Source organism: Acinonyx jubatus, chromosome B4, assembly GCF_027475565.1.
Source record: "Acinonyx jubatus isolate Ajub_Pintada_27869175 chromosome B4, VMU_Ajub_asm_v1.0, whole genome shotgun sequence".
Taxonomy (NCBI): Eukaryota; Metazoa; Chordata; class Mammalia; order Carnivora; family Felidae; genus Acinonyx; species Acinonyx jubatus.
Window position 1 is genome coordinate 122,188,343 of NC_069387.1, and position 15,263 is coordinate 122,203,605.

The 15,263-nt window shown below is 50.1% G+C and overlaps 1 protein-coding gene across 5 annotated transcripts in view; it reads left to right on the forward strand.

Moving 5' to 3' along the window:
* Positions 1-15,263, forward strand: part of CHST11 (carbohydrate sulfotransferase 11) — a 260,994-nt gene that overhangs the window by 115,614 nt on the left and 130,117 nt on the right. For 3 of the 5 annotated variants that reach the window (XM_027070953.2, XM_027070954.2, XM_027070955.2), the window contains exon 2: positions 10,087-10,172. In XM_027070953.2, coding sequence (XP_026926754.1) covers positions 10,087-10,172 — 86 coding nt within the window. Of the gene's footprint in view, positions 1-7,035; positions 7,810-8,242; positions 9,808-10,086; positions 10,173-15,263 lie in introns of those variants that run through there. The other 2 variants (XM_053226673.1, XM_053226674.1) reach the window with 2 other exon arrangements.

A 15,263-nucleotide genomic window follows, 5' to 3' on the forward strand; every position in this document is an offset into this window, starting at 1 on the left:
CCAGTCTAGCCTCAAATCCTTTCTGGAAGGAGTTAGGTGTCAACAAGGAAATGAAGATGCCTCAGCCTCGCCAGCACGCCCTTTGCGGCCAGGCTCCACCCGGTCCTTGTAAGGACCTTCCCTGTGACACCCTGCACCCAGGCCCCTGAACTCACTGGCCATGGTTTCCCCCTCCTCTTCTCCAGATTGCCCCGCATGTGCACCGTCTGTATGTGCTGTGTCTCCAAAGCCTTCTGAGATCTGAATCCCTTGGGGGTGCTCATTCTCCTCTTCTCTTTCTGGGGGAGCCTGATTCAGAGGGGCTGTGGAGATAGGCCTTTTTTACAAGTACCTCAGATGACTCTTAGCAGGCAGGTTTTGAAGACATAGGACTAGGGTAACTGTGTTTCAAAAATCGTCTCGTTTCTCATCTTTTGGGAAAAGAGCTCAAATTCAGTCATTCATGTGTTCATTCATTCATTCATCCAGGCGCTGAAGTTAGGCACACTTTTAGGTAACTGAGGATATTGTGGTAGATAAGACAATCCGGGTCTCTCCTCTCAAGCTTTGAGTCTTATGGTGGCAATGGGCAGTGGCCAATAAAGCATTTAAAGTAAAAAGCCTCGGGGTGCCTGGGTGGCTCAGTCCATTAAGGGTCCGGCTCTTGATTTAGGCTCAGGTCACGATCTCATGGTAATGAGATCAAGCCTTGTGTCAGGAATCTGTGCTGACAGTGTAGAGCCTGCTTGGGATTCTCTCTCTCTCTCCCTCTCTCTCCCTCTCTCTCTCTCTCTCTCTCTCTCTGCCCCTCCCTGGTTCGTGCTCTCTCTGCCCCTCACAAAATAAATAAACTTAAAATATAAAATAGGGGCACCTGGGTGGCTCAGTCAGTTAGGCGTCCAACTCTTGGTTTTGGCTCAGGTCACATGATCTCATGGTGTTGTGAGTTCCAGCCCCGCATCAAGCTCTGCCCTTGCAGCACCGAGCCTGCCTGGGATTGTCTCCTCGCTCTCTGCCCCTCCCCCACTCGCGCTGTCTCTGTCTCTCTCAAAACAAATAAAAATAAATACTATTTTATTAAAAAAAAAAAAAGTCAAAAGACAATAGGTGCCTTGAAGAAGGATAAAAAACAAACCAGAGGGGAGACCGTGAGAAAGAAGAGACAGACTGTGTTAGGTAGTGTGGTGGCAGGTGGGGGCTCTCTGGGGAGCCGATAATGTGAGCAAGACCAGGGGGAAGAATATTACAGGTGAGGGAACAGCGAGCGCACAGGGCCTAATGAGTTGGCACAAGTACTAAAAAAAATAGAAGAGAATAGAAAATACCAGTTCATCACATGTAAGCTGGGGCAAAAGGACAGGAGACAGAAGGTCTCTAGCTTTGTGACCTTGAACGAATCACTTATGCTCCTGGACGCCCATTTCTCCACCTGTGGAATGGGGCTGTGGGCGGGGTGGGTTCCACTGGATTGGGGTTTCTTAATGTTTCAGTGCCTGGCACCTCCTCTCCTCACCTCTTCCATGCTGTCCTGGGGTGGGCTACGTAAACACTACTGTCCAGAAAGATCTTTTTAAAAAAAATTTTTTTTAAACGCTTATTCATTTTTGAGAGACAGAGCATGCGCAGGGAAGGGGCAGAGAGAGAGGGAGACGCAGGATCTGAAGCAGGCTCCAGGCTCTGAGCTGTCAGCACAGAGCCCGATGCAGGGCTCGAACCCACGAACCGTGAGATCGTGGCCTGAGCTGAAGTCGGGCGCTTAACCGCCTGAGCCCCCCAGGCGCCCCAGAAAGATCGTTTTTGAGAGTTGCATCCTGCCATGTGTCTTGCTTACTCGGAATCAAATTTGAGGGTACTTTTCTCCAACCGTATTTACCCCTTCCCTTTGCTTGTGTGAAAGCCATTGAGCCAGATGGCCTCCAAAGGCTCTTCTTGTCCAAGATGTGCCTGATTCTGCATTAACCTGTCTGGTACAGCTGGTTTGCACTTGGGCAGGGACTCTGTGCTTTTTGGAAGTGGGCACAACGCTCTGCTCTGGGGAAGATTTTGCAGATGGGCCAGAATCACCCAAAAGAGGGCGTGCGTTGAGTGCAGCGGCCCTCGGTTTTGGTCAGTATGTTTGGTGGCTCAGTTCTTTCCCTGGCAGGTCAATGTTGTAGGGTATATGGTGTGTTCTTCAGAGCTGAGTATCTCCGTGGAAGGTTTGTGTGACAGTAAATCTCCTGGCTCCCAGATGAAGCTGTGACTTTTCTCTTCCAGAGTTATATGGAATGCTTTCACCTAATTCTTGGATTTATACCCTTGACCTCCATCTGCCAAAAGTTTAATTCACTTTGGTTCTGCCAACACCTCCACAGGCTGGGCATCAGGAGGTCTGTGGAGCTTACGGTAGGGAAAGGAGACCGACATGGGAATTAGCTATCATAAGGGTTCTGATGATTTCCAAATCAAATAAAACCCAAATCCGTCAGTGTTCTTTAGTGGTTGCTAGTGGGGTCTCCAACGAGGAAAAACAGATCTGAAATGGTATTCCATGGCTCTGGGTTATTGCAGGGACTGTGAGAAGGTGGATAAAGGAAGTTGGAAAACTGAAGTTTGGTAATAGAGCATTAATGTTAGCTCAGGTCGAACCCCCGTGTCCTGGGGCTTCTGCCTGTGTTTGGGGACTCCTGAAAAGCTGCCTACAAATACAAGTGTGCTGAATGTTTTGTAAAACCCCCGAAGCCTGGTTGGTTGGAGGGCCCTGGGTCAATATTCAGGGTTGTCTTTTTCTTGGCTTCCTCCAGCTCCAGCCTCTACAAGCTCTAATAAGGCTCATTTCACAGGAGTGGGGGAGATGCTACAGATGTGCGTGCATAGAATGGATGGTTTGAATCCCAGTTCTGCTGCTCACGAAGCTGCGCCATCGGGTGAATTCTTCCACCCCTCCGAGCCTCAGTTTGTCTTTGACATGGGTGTGATACCACTGCCCTCCAGGGTAGTGGTGAGGAGTAGGGGTGAGACGGTAATAAAGGCTAGCTCTCCTGAGTGCTTGTAGAACTCGCTGACGGCACACCCCAGTTCCACTGGAACGGATCGTACTAATTTTGCCTTGTGTTTTTGTTTGTTTTAGTTCCTTTAACGAAGAAAGCCAAATAACTAAATACTTTTGAGGATGCATGTCAGCTAACACACTTTGAACTTCTCTTTGTTCTTCTGCTGGTAGTAAGCGGCCTGGCCTGGTGCCCTTTAACAGAAACAGTGTCTTTGGTTAAACCCTCAGATCACCTGACCTGTTGTTTTAGCTCATTCATTTGACGCAAATGTGCTGAGTACCTGTTACGCGCTAAGCACCTAGTTGGGCAGAGGGCATGGGGAGGGGGGCCAACGAGAGGACCATGGGGCTGGGCTGCCAGGGACTCAGAGGTGAGGGATGAGCTGGCCGCGGGTAGGGCAGGCCTGGCTCTTTTTTCCAGCCCTGCAGTGGGAATGTTGGCTCTCCTGTCCCCTGACTGGGCCACGCTTTCTCCTCTGAAAATGAGGGGGAGTGGTCAGAACGCCTCCGACTCCAGACACGAGTTTTGATTCTTAATTCTTTGGCAGGGGCAAACGGGGAACGCAAAAACCTGAGCCCATCTGGACTTGCGAAATGTGTTGAATACACACTGGATCCAAAGAGCCTCAGATTCCTTGAGATAAAACGAAATCTCCCAGAGATAGAAATTCCTGAGTGTTTGAGACAAGTTTGATGTGTTAGCTACAGACTCCGTGGTTGTGAGGACTTACGTACCTCTGTTTCCTTCTCAGCTTTATGGGAACTACTTGGGATTGAGCCAGTTCTAAGCCAGTCTGTGATGTCCAAGAATCCTGGGAGCTTTAGTAGCTTATCCTGCTCCTCCCCACCCTTCCCCTTTGTTTTCTTTTCTCTTCCTCTTTCCTCTGGTCCTAAAATTCCTTCCAGAAATCTGGGCAGAACAACTCATTCGGGTTCTGATGTTAGTGCGTGAGTCAAAGCGGGGTTTTGTTTTTTATTTTTTCCTTCGTGCTTTAAAAGGAGAGTGGTGGTCCAAAGGAGATGCTGAACTCTAAAAGAATATGAGTGCTCCCGGAAGGCCAGGTTCACGGGTGCTTCTGGGAGAGGGTTGGGTTCCTTCCACTCTGATTCCCTCCCTGTGGCATTTCAGGCCCTGGGTCACTGTGACAAGAGGGCTTTGTTCCGGCAACTGGCGGTGTGGCCCGTGCCCCGCCCCCCCAGGGCTTCCATATCAGAGTTTGATTTTTTTTTTTTGGTGGGGGGTTCCGATTTTTGTATTATTAATTATTCTTTGTAGATGGTATTTCTTCATTTGAGAAACCTCTTCGTTTCAACTAGAAGGCCAGCCTTTGGTGGTGGGTTGTAAACTGGGCAGAAATTGATAAGAAATAGATCTCAAAGCTGAGTGTTGCTTTTTCTTTCCCAAACCCTTCTGGGCCTACACTTTCCTCTCCTCCTTTTCTGTTACTGCGTGGCTGCCCTCTGGGCCCTCTGTCTATACCTCCTGCCCCTTCCACCTGATCGCCCCACCCCCAGCACCTCTCTAGGGCTCATTTAACCCGAGCTTCTCCAGGGGGTCTTCCCATTGCCCTGTGCTTAGATGTCAGGAATTTAGAGACCACCTGGTTTTACCTCTGCATCTCACCAAGGAGAAATCTGAGTGTCCGGGGGGGACTTGGTTCCAAGTGAGGCTCTTGTTTGGTGGCAAAGAGAGCCAGCTGTAGGATCCAGGCCTGTGACTTTTCACATGGATACTACGGACCTGGCTACTTTACATTTTCCTTTAATTTCCAAAACCATCCTAGGATGTAGGCACTATTACTGCTGTCTAGTTGCGTTTCGGAGATTAAGAAGTTGACTGAAGGGGGTGTGATGAGCATCTACTCTTGATTTTGGCTCAGGCCATGATCCCAGAGTCGTGGGATCGAGCCCCGTATCCAGGTCAGCACCGAGCGTGGAGCCTGCTTAAGATTCTTTCTTTCTCTCTCTCTCTCTCTCCCTCTCTCCCTCCCTCTCTCTTCCTCTCTCTCTCTCTCCCCCTCTTCCTTTCCCTCTCCCTCTCCCCCTCCACCCCCCACTCATGCTGTACCTCTCTCTCTAAAATAACAATAATAAAAAGTTGACCGAAGGCCCGAAGGCTGGTTAATAGTGAAACCAGGATTTGAATCTAAAGGGTGCTACTCGGTGCCTGTGACTCTCTTGGTTTCAGCCTGGACAAAGTCCGGAGCTCCAGGAATCTCCTCAGTCCCAGGCAGGTCAGGATGGTCGCTCACTGTAGCTCCAGCCTGGTGACCTCCACAGAGATGGGGAGAGCTGTGACGTAGTGGCCTTTCGGGGCAGGCTGTGGGTCCTGCCGTTACAAAGCAGATGGCCTGTCTTTATGTAAGAATGGCTTCCTCCGAGATTACTGGGGGTCACTCTCGCTTCTCCCAGCTTGATGCCCTTGACCTAGACACGCCCCCATTCCAGCTTCGCTTTGATGGATGGCCCAGACGGTACTCACTCAGGCACAGCATGATTTTGTGCATTTGGGGAAGACACGTCTGTAACCGCATTGCTGCACCCTCAGAGCGTGGTGTAGGTGAGGGATCGTGCTCAGGCTGTTAGCAAAACCAGATTTGGAGAGCGAAGTCAGTTGGGTGTTGGGGCTGATTTGTCCGCAGGAGGGGAGTGGAGGCCCGTGTGGATCTGGGTGATTTAGTACGAAGCGCCTCACTTTGGACGTTGGCGGGAGGGAGAGCACAGATTCTGCGGTGGTGGCTCCAAGGGTGCAGGCGTGGTCTGCCGTCTTGAGGGACAGCATGGCACAGTGGTGAAGACCACCATTTCTGGAAGCAGGCCTGGGTTTGAATTTGCCATTTGTTGTGCCATTTGCTGGCTGTGTGATCTTGGGCAAGTTACTTAACCTCTCTGGGCTTCAGTTGCCTCAACTGTAAAATGGGAATGAATGATATTATTATCATTCGTTATTTCTAACTTCTGGGGTTTTTATGAGAAGTCCATGAAGCAATGTGAGAAAAAGCCTTAGCGTGGTGTCAGGCATCAGGCACGTGATAAATTCTCAATAAATAGTAGTTGTCATGATTATTATTATTAACTCTTGCTGTACTTTATGAGACCTGACTTCCGGCCCTGGGTCTGCTGCTAGCTACCCTGGGGAGGTGAGGCAAGTGTATCAACTCCGACTGTTTTTCTGTAAACTGATGGAGTTTGACTCGAATCCCCGGGCATCCCACCTATCTCCAGTTTTCTGAAATGGATCAAAAATGAGTTCCCACCCAGGGCCCCACAGCCTTTCGGTTTGATGTCATCCGACTGGAATTAACAATCCAGCAGCTTCTTTCCACCCCCCCAGACACAGGCAAGGTCAGGGAATGGGTGAGGCGGGCTCTGTTCCTTAGTTGTGAGCCAACTTTCTGTCACCTGCTGTCACTTTACTGTGAGCGGAGTGTCCACTTGAGAACAACGTGCTCTTCATCAGAGTAAAATAAACACGGGAGCTTGATTCTGATTTTAGCTTCATTTATGTATCTTGGACTACGTCCTGGGTCCAAGAAATTGTGCCGTAAATTAAACCAATTAGATTCTTACAAAACAGTTTTGCATTTTGTTCATTAGAGTGTAGAAAGGAAAAAAAGCAAGTGTTGTAGCTAAATAAAACTTGCGGTGGTGGGTGGGTGGCAGAAGGCCACTGTTAAATGTCCTTGGGGACTCCTTTCTTAGGGCTTTTGATCACTAGACCTTTTATTTAAAAAAAAAAGTGCTGATGCCACTGGTGGTTTCTTCCTTGTGGAGCAGAAAATGCCTGTCCGGTGCTTATAAAGGAAGCCTTACGGGGCACCTGGGTGGCTCAGGCGGTTACGCGTCTCGATTTCAGCTCCGGTCACGGTCTCACAGTCGTGGGATCTGGGATTGAGCCCCGCCTCGGGCTCTGCACTGACAGCACAGAGCCTGCTTGGGATTCTCTCTCTCTGCCCCTCCCCTGCTCTTTCTCTCTCTCTCTCTCAAAATAAATAAATATTTTTTAAAAGGAAGCCTTTAATCCTAGCTCATTTATAAGCTTTTTTGAGTACCTACTGTGTGCCAAGCACCGGGGAAAAATGTGAATGAGGTGGAGAGGGTCTCTACCCCCGTGCCCATGCCTGGCATATCATACGTAGGTGCTTGAGAAAAGTGTGTTGGATGAATGCAGTATACTAATAACTGTTAGTTAATAGTCTGGCCCTCATATCACATCACCGCAATGACTCCTGTAACACCAGATTACATTTTAGATCGCCTGTCCTAGAAGTGGCCAGCCAACCCAGTCTTGGGCCAGGTCAGGAGGAAACTTGGCACTTGACCATCAGCCCAGCATGGCAGCAGCTGAGAGCATGGGCTGCCTGTGTCAGAAGCCAGTCTTCACCTCTTCCTAGTCGCAAGACCTGGGCAAGTTACCTACCCCTGCCTCAGTTACTCCTATCCATAAAATGGGGATAGCGGTGGTACCCACGCTGTGAGACTTCTGTGCAGATTTATGTGTGAACTGCTCGGCACACCGTGAGGGTTCTCTAAACCGTGGCTGCCACCATCCGTGAGTGTCAGTTGCTCAGCCTTCTCTGATGCCACTTTTCCTAAGACACACGTGGGATAAACATACTTACCACTTGTTTGCCTAATTGCCAACCCTTCCTTTGTGTCCCAAGCACACAGTAGGTCCCCACTGCTACCATTTGGATGTGAAGAGCCTAGCAGTCAGGTTTGAGTCTTGGCAGGGCAACTTTCCGCCTCCATGGTCTTGACCTTGGTCAAGTTGCTGAAGTCAAGAGAGGCTCAGAGAGGTTAGTACTTCCTTCTCTGTGGGAAGGATTACCCTTAACCAAGTGCCTAGCACACAATGAGCACTCACTCCATAAATAGTGAGACTGTTGTCATTCGCGCAAAAGGCACACAAAGCCCCTTTGGCTTTTGTGGCCTGGCGTGCCAAAGCCAAAGCTGATTCACGGGGCGTCCAACGAAGCCCGCACGGCCAGGGCTGGAGGAGGCCCCAAGGACAGACGGCCTTGGGAAAGGGCCTGTGTTGCGGGCCCCACACGGTCAAAGCGTTTTAAAGGCCTTGTATTAGAAAAATAAACCAATTAAATAATACTGCCCCCCATAAAAGCTGACTTTTAATGGACTCCACGGTGGGGTTCTCACCGCGGCGGTCTGCAGCCCCAGTCTCGGTGAGCCTGTCTGCCGCCATGGGGAGAGTTTAATCTTGCACGGCGTGAGCATAATTTTACAAGTTTTATGGCTGTTTTTTCTCTTCCAAAGTGTTGCTATGTCATTGTGCACCGAGGGCAACTTGCGTGCATTTAACAGTTTACCTCGTTTGGGGTGGAAATGAAAAATGAAGCAATAAATTAAAGAAAAACACAACGTGGATTTTTTTTTCCCCCTTCTTGTCGAGGCAGCCGTGGAGGAACAAAGAGGCAGTGTTTGCCCCGCACAGCCCAGTCAAATCCTAACAGCTTTTATGTATGGACACTGGCCCGCAGATCGCCTCCCCGGAGAGGGCCGTGGGGCTCGGAGAGCGTCGGGGGGCTGGTTCCGCCGATCCCAGCGATACCTGGGACCTTTCTCCAGGGCAGAGGTCAGCAAACTGCAGCCCGCGGGCCGGAGCCAGCCCAGCGCCTGTTTCTGTGACACGGTTGAAAAAAACCTCAAAAGAAGAATAATACTTCCTGACACGTGAAAATTACCCGGAATTCAGGCTTCGGCCTCCATAAATGGAGGGGCGTTGACACGCAGCCACGCCCGCCCGTTGTGTGTTGTCTGCGGCTGGCGCAACGCTGAGGCGCTGCCTGCCCTTTACGGGAAGAGTTTGCTGACCCCGCTGTAGGAAGGGGGTAAAGGAGAAGGGGACAGAAAATGCAGCTTCCGGTTTCCTGGAGTTGATGGTTTGCGCTGAGGGTGTCCACGTGGCTCAAAGTCCAAGAGGTGCCTGAGAAAGAGTGGATTCACCTGGAGAACTCCCAGAAGTAATCGGCTACCCATCCAGGCCGTCTGCTCCGGGCAACAAAATGCAGCCCACTTCGCTGCTGCACACAGCGGTGACTTCTTTAGGCTTGTGGATGGGTCCGCTTTCCTGGTCCTTCCCATGCCCCAGCCATGCCGTTCCACAAAGAAAATTGCCTCCTGCAGGAGAAGAAAATGGTCGTTCGCTCATTCATTCGTTCCTCCCTCCCCCACGCCGCCCTCCCTTCAACAAATAATTATCAGCAGGTGACTAGGCGTTAGACTCTGCGAGAGACTGCCCGGGACAGGAAGAATGAAAAAAGAAAGTTCTTTTCCCCTGAAAATTAGTTCTTGGGGCGGGCGCCTGGCTGGCTCAGTCGGCGGAGCGCGTGACTCTTGACCTCGGGGTTGGGAGTTTGAGCCCCACGTTCGTGTAGAGGTTACTTAAAAATGAAATCTTAAAAAGAAATAGGTCGTGGTGTCCTCAGTGCCATTGGTTTTTGAGGAGTTCTTTTAACTCTGCCTCTTTGATTAATTTTAAGTTCCACCTCTGTTTAGAACCATAAACCCGTGTCCTTTCTTCCTCGACCTGACACTTTCATTAAAGATAATCTAATTTACAAGAGGCTTTGGGGTGACCGGGCGTCTGACTTAGCCCGTGGGAAGAGCCCTCCGGGGGAAGGCGCTGCAGCCTGCTCAGGAGACCAGGGCCGGGTGCTCGGGGACCAGGAATAAGAGGCTGTAATGGATCACTGAGGGAGAAGACTGTGGAATTTGAAATCTACCAAGCCTGGTGCTGCTGGCTGGAACTGTTTTGTAACAACTTTATGCTGCCTTTTGTAAGTTGCTTCATTGCACTGAGTTTTAGAGGCCTGTCCTCTTTTCTTAAAAACTTGCTGGGAAGAAATGTTGAGCATTATTTATGTCCTCTGGGTGTGGAGAGATGCCTGAATACTGGGGCAGACATGCCTTTGGATAAAGGAATAACAGCTTTGCCAGAAACTGGTTCTCTGTCTTCCTTTCCTACCTGCTTCTTCTTCCCCCACCTCTGTGCCTTTTTCTTTGTCACACAAGCCTTTGTTGCTCATTTCTGATGAGCCTTCACTTTCTTTCCTCAGTCATGCGGAGGAACCCCTTTGGCGTGGACATCTGCTGCCGTAAGGGGTCTCGAAGCCCCCTGCAGGAGCTCTACAACCCAACCCAGGTAAGCCCTGGAAACTTTCTCGCTTGTTCGATTTGGTCTCCGTGCGTCGATCTCTGGAGGGGAGGTGGCGAGAGGGGGAGGGAGAACGATAAACTTCAAAATTTGGTTCTTGAGGGATTTGAAACTTCCTTCTACTGCCTGGCATTTTAGCTTCGGTGGTTGCTTTCTTGGTCACCCTTTCTCTGTATAATGGCTCTGAAGTTCTGGGAAGAAGGATTAAGAATTCCAGAAATGCCCTGGTGCTGGACTGAGCTTTCAGACAGACCTGCTCAGGTTAGAGATTCTCCACGGTCACAGGTGCCAGCGACGGGACTCTGAAACTGTAGAGCCGCAGGGGCTGGGCAGTCTCTCCCTTAGCACCCCCAAAGAAAGTTCACGTGTGGATGAACCTGCCACCCTGCTCCCACGCCGGTTTATTAAAGTCCAAGATGCCCCCAAGAACTCCACCTCACTGCACCAGTTTACCAAGATTCAATTTTGTGGGGGTGCTTTTTGTTAAGTCACCTCATGATAAATTGAGTTTGATCATGAAGAGTTTTTCTGTGAGCAAAATAAGCTCCACGCCAGGAAACGTGTCTCGTGGAAAGCTAGGAGCAAAGGGAGGAGGTCTGGTCGCCATGGCGATGGCCTCTGTGGTGTGTGGGTCTTGATGTGGAGACCATAAGGCTGGTTCTCTTTTGGGAACGTTAATTAGCAATTGATGCCAGGAAACAGTAAACAACTAGTGCCCTATGGTCTGACCTTTGATTGCTGTTAAAAAAGAAAAAAAATGCACTGCTTTAGCCATAGCCTCTGTGCTTTATTTTGCATCAAATTCTTAATTCAGTATTTCTGTGGACTAAGGTGCTTGGTAGAGGAAGAAAATACCTGGGCCTCAAAGGTACTGAAGTCCCTGAAGTCTCGCAAAGGGCACTTTGTGATCCTGCACATCTTCCTTGTCTCTCACTTGCACTCTCTTCTGGAAAAATGGACTCCCGAGTTTGTACATCACGGGTGGCCTAACCAGGTGAATTCACTCCCCCGTCAGCCCCGCTGCTTTGGGGTTCTACTATGACGAGGCTGGATTAGCTAGGTCATTGCAAACTCAGATTGCCTGGGGCTTCCTTAATGGGTTCTCTGGTGACTTAGCAGGGAATTTGATATTTGGGTTTTGTTTGGTGCCCAGATAATCTGATTATTATAGGCAAGTCTCCTGGCATGTTCACACACCTGTCCTTAGGAAGAGGCGGAATCGGCCTCGACAAAGGATAGGAATTCTGGAAATCCATGTTGAAAACAGCACATGCTGCTGAGATGCAGACCGTTCCTATCTTTTTGTCGACAGGCTCTGTTCTCAGATCCTTTTCCCTTTCAAAATACAACCGCTGAAGCACCGCTATGTTCCTGAGGAAATTTCTATGGGCAGCATATGGTGTCGTGGGAAGAGCTTAATTTCTGAAGCAGACACCCCTCTGGACAGGAAGCGCGTGGACTGGGTCTAGGCTGTGTCCTGTCGTATCCCCAGCCCCTAACACAGGGCCTGACCTATAGCATGTGCCCCCAAATATCTGCGATTGAGAAAATCAAAGTCTAGGTTCAAATCCCTACCTCACCTCCAGCTGGTTGTGCAACTCGAGTACGTGATGAGTCCATTTCTCTGGAATGTTGGGAGGCCAAAATAACCCTGCTGTGTCAGGGGCTATGTAAACATCATTCATCATTATCCTGGTCGTGAGGGTGGTTTCCATACTGGAAGCCTTGACTTCAGACGTGGGTCCAAAGCCTGGTTTCTTCATTTCCTAGCTACGTGAGTGTGGGCAAGACAGTTGGCCCCTCTGAAGTTGCTTTCCCTTGTTTATAACATGATGCTAAGAGTACCTGCCTTGCAGGTTTGCATGAGAGGATATATTTTGCTCTGTGCCTCCTGTGGAGTTTGTTCCTTCCTGGATTCATTCACTCGTTCCCTCATTCATTTCTTCACCCACCATTGTAAGTGCCAGGTGCTGGGCACAAAAGGGTGAGCTGGGCATATGTGGTTAGCCTTCCATAGCTGGTTCCTCTAGTTACCTCAGGGTTGGCTCGAGTTGACTGGAACAGGAGACCCTGCTTAGTCCCTTGGTCAACCCACCAAAGGAGAGATAACCTTCCTGGGTGGAGGTCATCTCTTCCTTCTGGTGGTGTTTTGAGTATTGTCTGGGTGAGAAGCTCATTTAGCGGTAGCCTAGGGCCTGGGAGGGAAGATGGGGCTGGAGAGGCCGCCCTGGGAACCATGCTGGAGGCTGGAGGTGGGTGAGTCACCTCCAGCAGGAATGTCGTGGGCAAGCTGTCTGGCCCCCTTCTCTGACAACCAGGAAAATGTCCCTGCAGGAAGATCTCCCCGTTTCCTCGGGATGTTACCCGGGATGTTTTTTCTTAGGCTGGTTTCCTTTACAAGCTGCAATTATGTTCCATTCCCACGCAAATACAGTCAGGGGCGCTTCTCGGAGACACTGTCTTGTTGATCCTTTGGGCTGCTGTGGGCGGGGCGTTGAGAGGAGGGAGCAGGCACCCCCGATGAGGTTAGTTCCGTGTCCACAAGACATTTACAAACTTTGCACCCGATTGGGCACGGTCGTGGCTTCTCGCGTTTCCCTACCAGTCAAGCTGTTGAGGCCGCTAAGCCTGGACTGATATTATCACGGAGGCAGATGACAAACCCTGAAGTTGCTAGAAACCAAACTGCTCCTGGAGATGCCGTTTCCCCCGTTTTATGCCGCCTGGTTATTTGGGTTTGATATGTGATAGTGAAAACAGGAACCGTTCATTGTAGATGGGAAACCAGGGTTGTAGTAAGAAGGAAGCATCTTAGTTACATGTATCGGTGCTGTGGACCAGATGGTATCTAGATGCTTATCAACATCTCATCGAATGTTCATAATAAACCCCAAACTAGGCATAACACCTCCATTTCACGTATGGGAGAGCTGAGGCCAAGAAGGTTCTACAACTTGCAGAGGGTCACAGCTAGCAAGCAGCCGAGTAAAGATTTAAACCCAGGATGAAGTACAAATCCATTTATCTCCACGCTCCAGTCACTGTCGCCAGCAAAGTTCCCTTGGCAGGAATTGCCCCATCTCCCCTCTAAAACCACAGCAGGATCACACCCAGATTTTTATGGGACAAAGACTTAAAGGCGCCCTTGGGAAAATTGGCCATCATCTGATTTGTTGTGTCCAGGGTTTTCTTATTTTAGTGCCTCCCAAATCCCTAACCGTTAAAACAACAATTGGTTAAAAAAAAAAGTTGATATTCTTAGCAAAACTGCACTCTGATGTCTTATAATTTTCCTGGTCTGTGCTGTCTCCCTGGCCCCAAAATAAAATGTAATTGCTGATCAGATCAGCTGGTGTGAAGTCACTGAAAGTTCAGGAGTTGCCAACTGCATATTTGTGGGCCGAGCACATCTGTGGGCCGGCCCGGCTCAGCTCACATCGCAGGGCAGAGCTAAGTTGTCGGCCATTAATAGGGCATAATTGCCCCCAAATGCCAGCGGGAGTGAGACAGCCTGTCCCTTCTGCCTCGCCCACCTCCTGGTCCTCTCGCGGGCTCCCTGAGATGTTCACAGCAGCACTCATGTGGTTCGGCCCTGCCCTGCCCGGTGCTTTCTTTAGCCTTTATCCTTGCTCTGTGATTACCACGTTCCGAGAAGACAGATGCGCAGCCCAGGGGCTGACCAGGAATTCGTAAACACAGAGTCTAGAAGGCTTGCAGGAATGCACCGGATGCAACTGTCTGCGGGCATTCCTAAGGCTGTGTGAGGGCCAGTCCGTGTGTGAGGGATCCAGTTGGGTTCTGGATGAACTGCTTGAGGAAAAAAGGATCTAACAGGAAGAGGGGAAAAAAGCTTCCGGGGATGCCAAGCGTTGGCAAGATCCCTGAGGCCACTCCTGAGTTCTATGTTGTTTGATGGCCCCTTGTGCGTCCAGTCTTCAGTGTGCTAAAGTGAATTTACCTCTCTATAAGGTAGGCTCCAGGACAAACGATGGAAAGAGGGAGAGAAGGCGGGAGGGGAGGCAGAAAGGAAGAAAAGTTACCATTCATTGAAAGTATCATCTACCTTCACTATACTGCACTACGCTATTCGAGGCATTTCCATACATATCTCATTGTTTCTAGGTTGAACCCCATTTTTCAGATAAGTTAACTGAGGTTCAGTTGACTGAGCAATTTGCCAAGGTCACAAAGCCCCTAAATATGGTAGAGCCAGGCCCATCTGACCTAGCGAGATTGTGGGAGGATGAGAGCCTCTCATGTTCTCTTTCCCAGGTGGAAAAAAATGCCTCCTTGAGGTTCTCTTTCTTAGTGACCCAAGCTGAGATGGGTGTGCTCAGGACAGCTGTAAAAGTCCCAAAGTTGGGGGCCAAGGCTTGTGGGGTGCTATGGAAGGCATAGTAGATTTCCAATAAACAATTGAAGTTTTGTTTTTTGCTTCCTGAACCTGATATTTGGAGAGGCCTTTGTCTCTGGGCTGGAGCCAGGCTAAGCAGGAATCGCCCTCAGGAGCTCTGCCATGGGAGAGATTGGGAAGTTGGGGTCTTTAAGTTTAGATTGATAAAAGCTTGAATTATCCCAGGGGGTCGGGAGGGGGAGCTGTTCTAGCACCCACCTGAATAGCTTTCTCAGCAACGCTTGCCCAACTCTGTTTCTTCTGCACACATGTATGGGGTGAACAGAGCGAAAGCACATGGGGAGGAGAGGCACGTAGGTAATAGACATGATACGTGCTGTACGATAGAAGCTGTTCAGTTATGGGAGAATCAGAAGCGAGTCATCAACCCTTCAAAGTACGGGGCAAGTGGGAGGCTTTGTAGAGGGGGTGGCGGTTGAACTAGGTCTTTGAAGACGCGTCAGACTTCACCTGCTCAGCACTCAGCCTCACGGAGATCACATGCCCTCGTGCTCCATCGGCAGGTTGGTGAGTCGAGGCCCTGAGTGTTGGAGACCCCACGCTGGGTGGACAAACCCAGGAGGCGGGGCCCCCAGGCAGGGACTTGGGAGGACCCTGTGTTAGGGACACTTGAGCCACTCGGCTCTGGACCCCATAAGGAGGAGAACGCAGACTTGTTCCGTGCC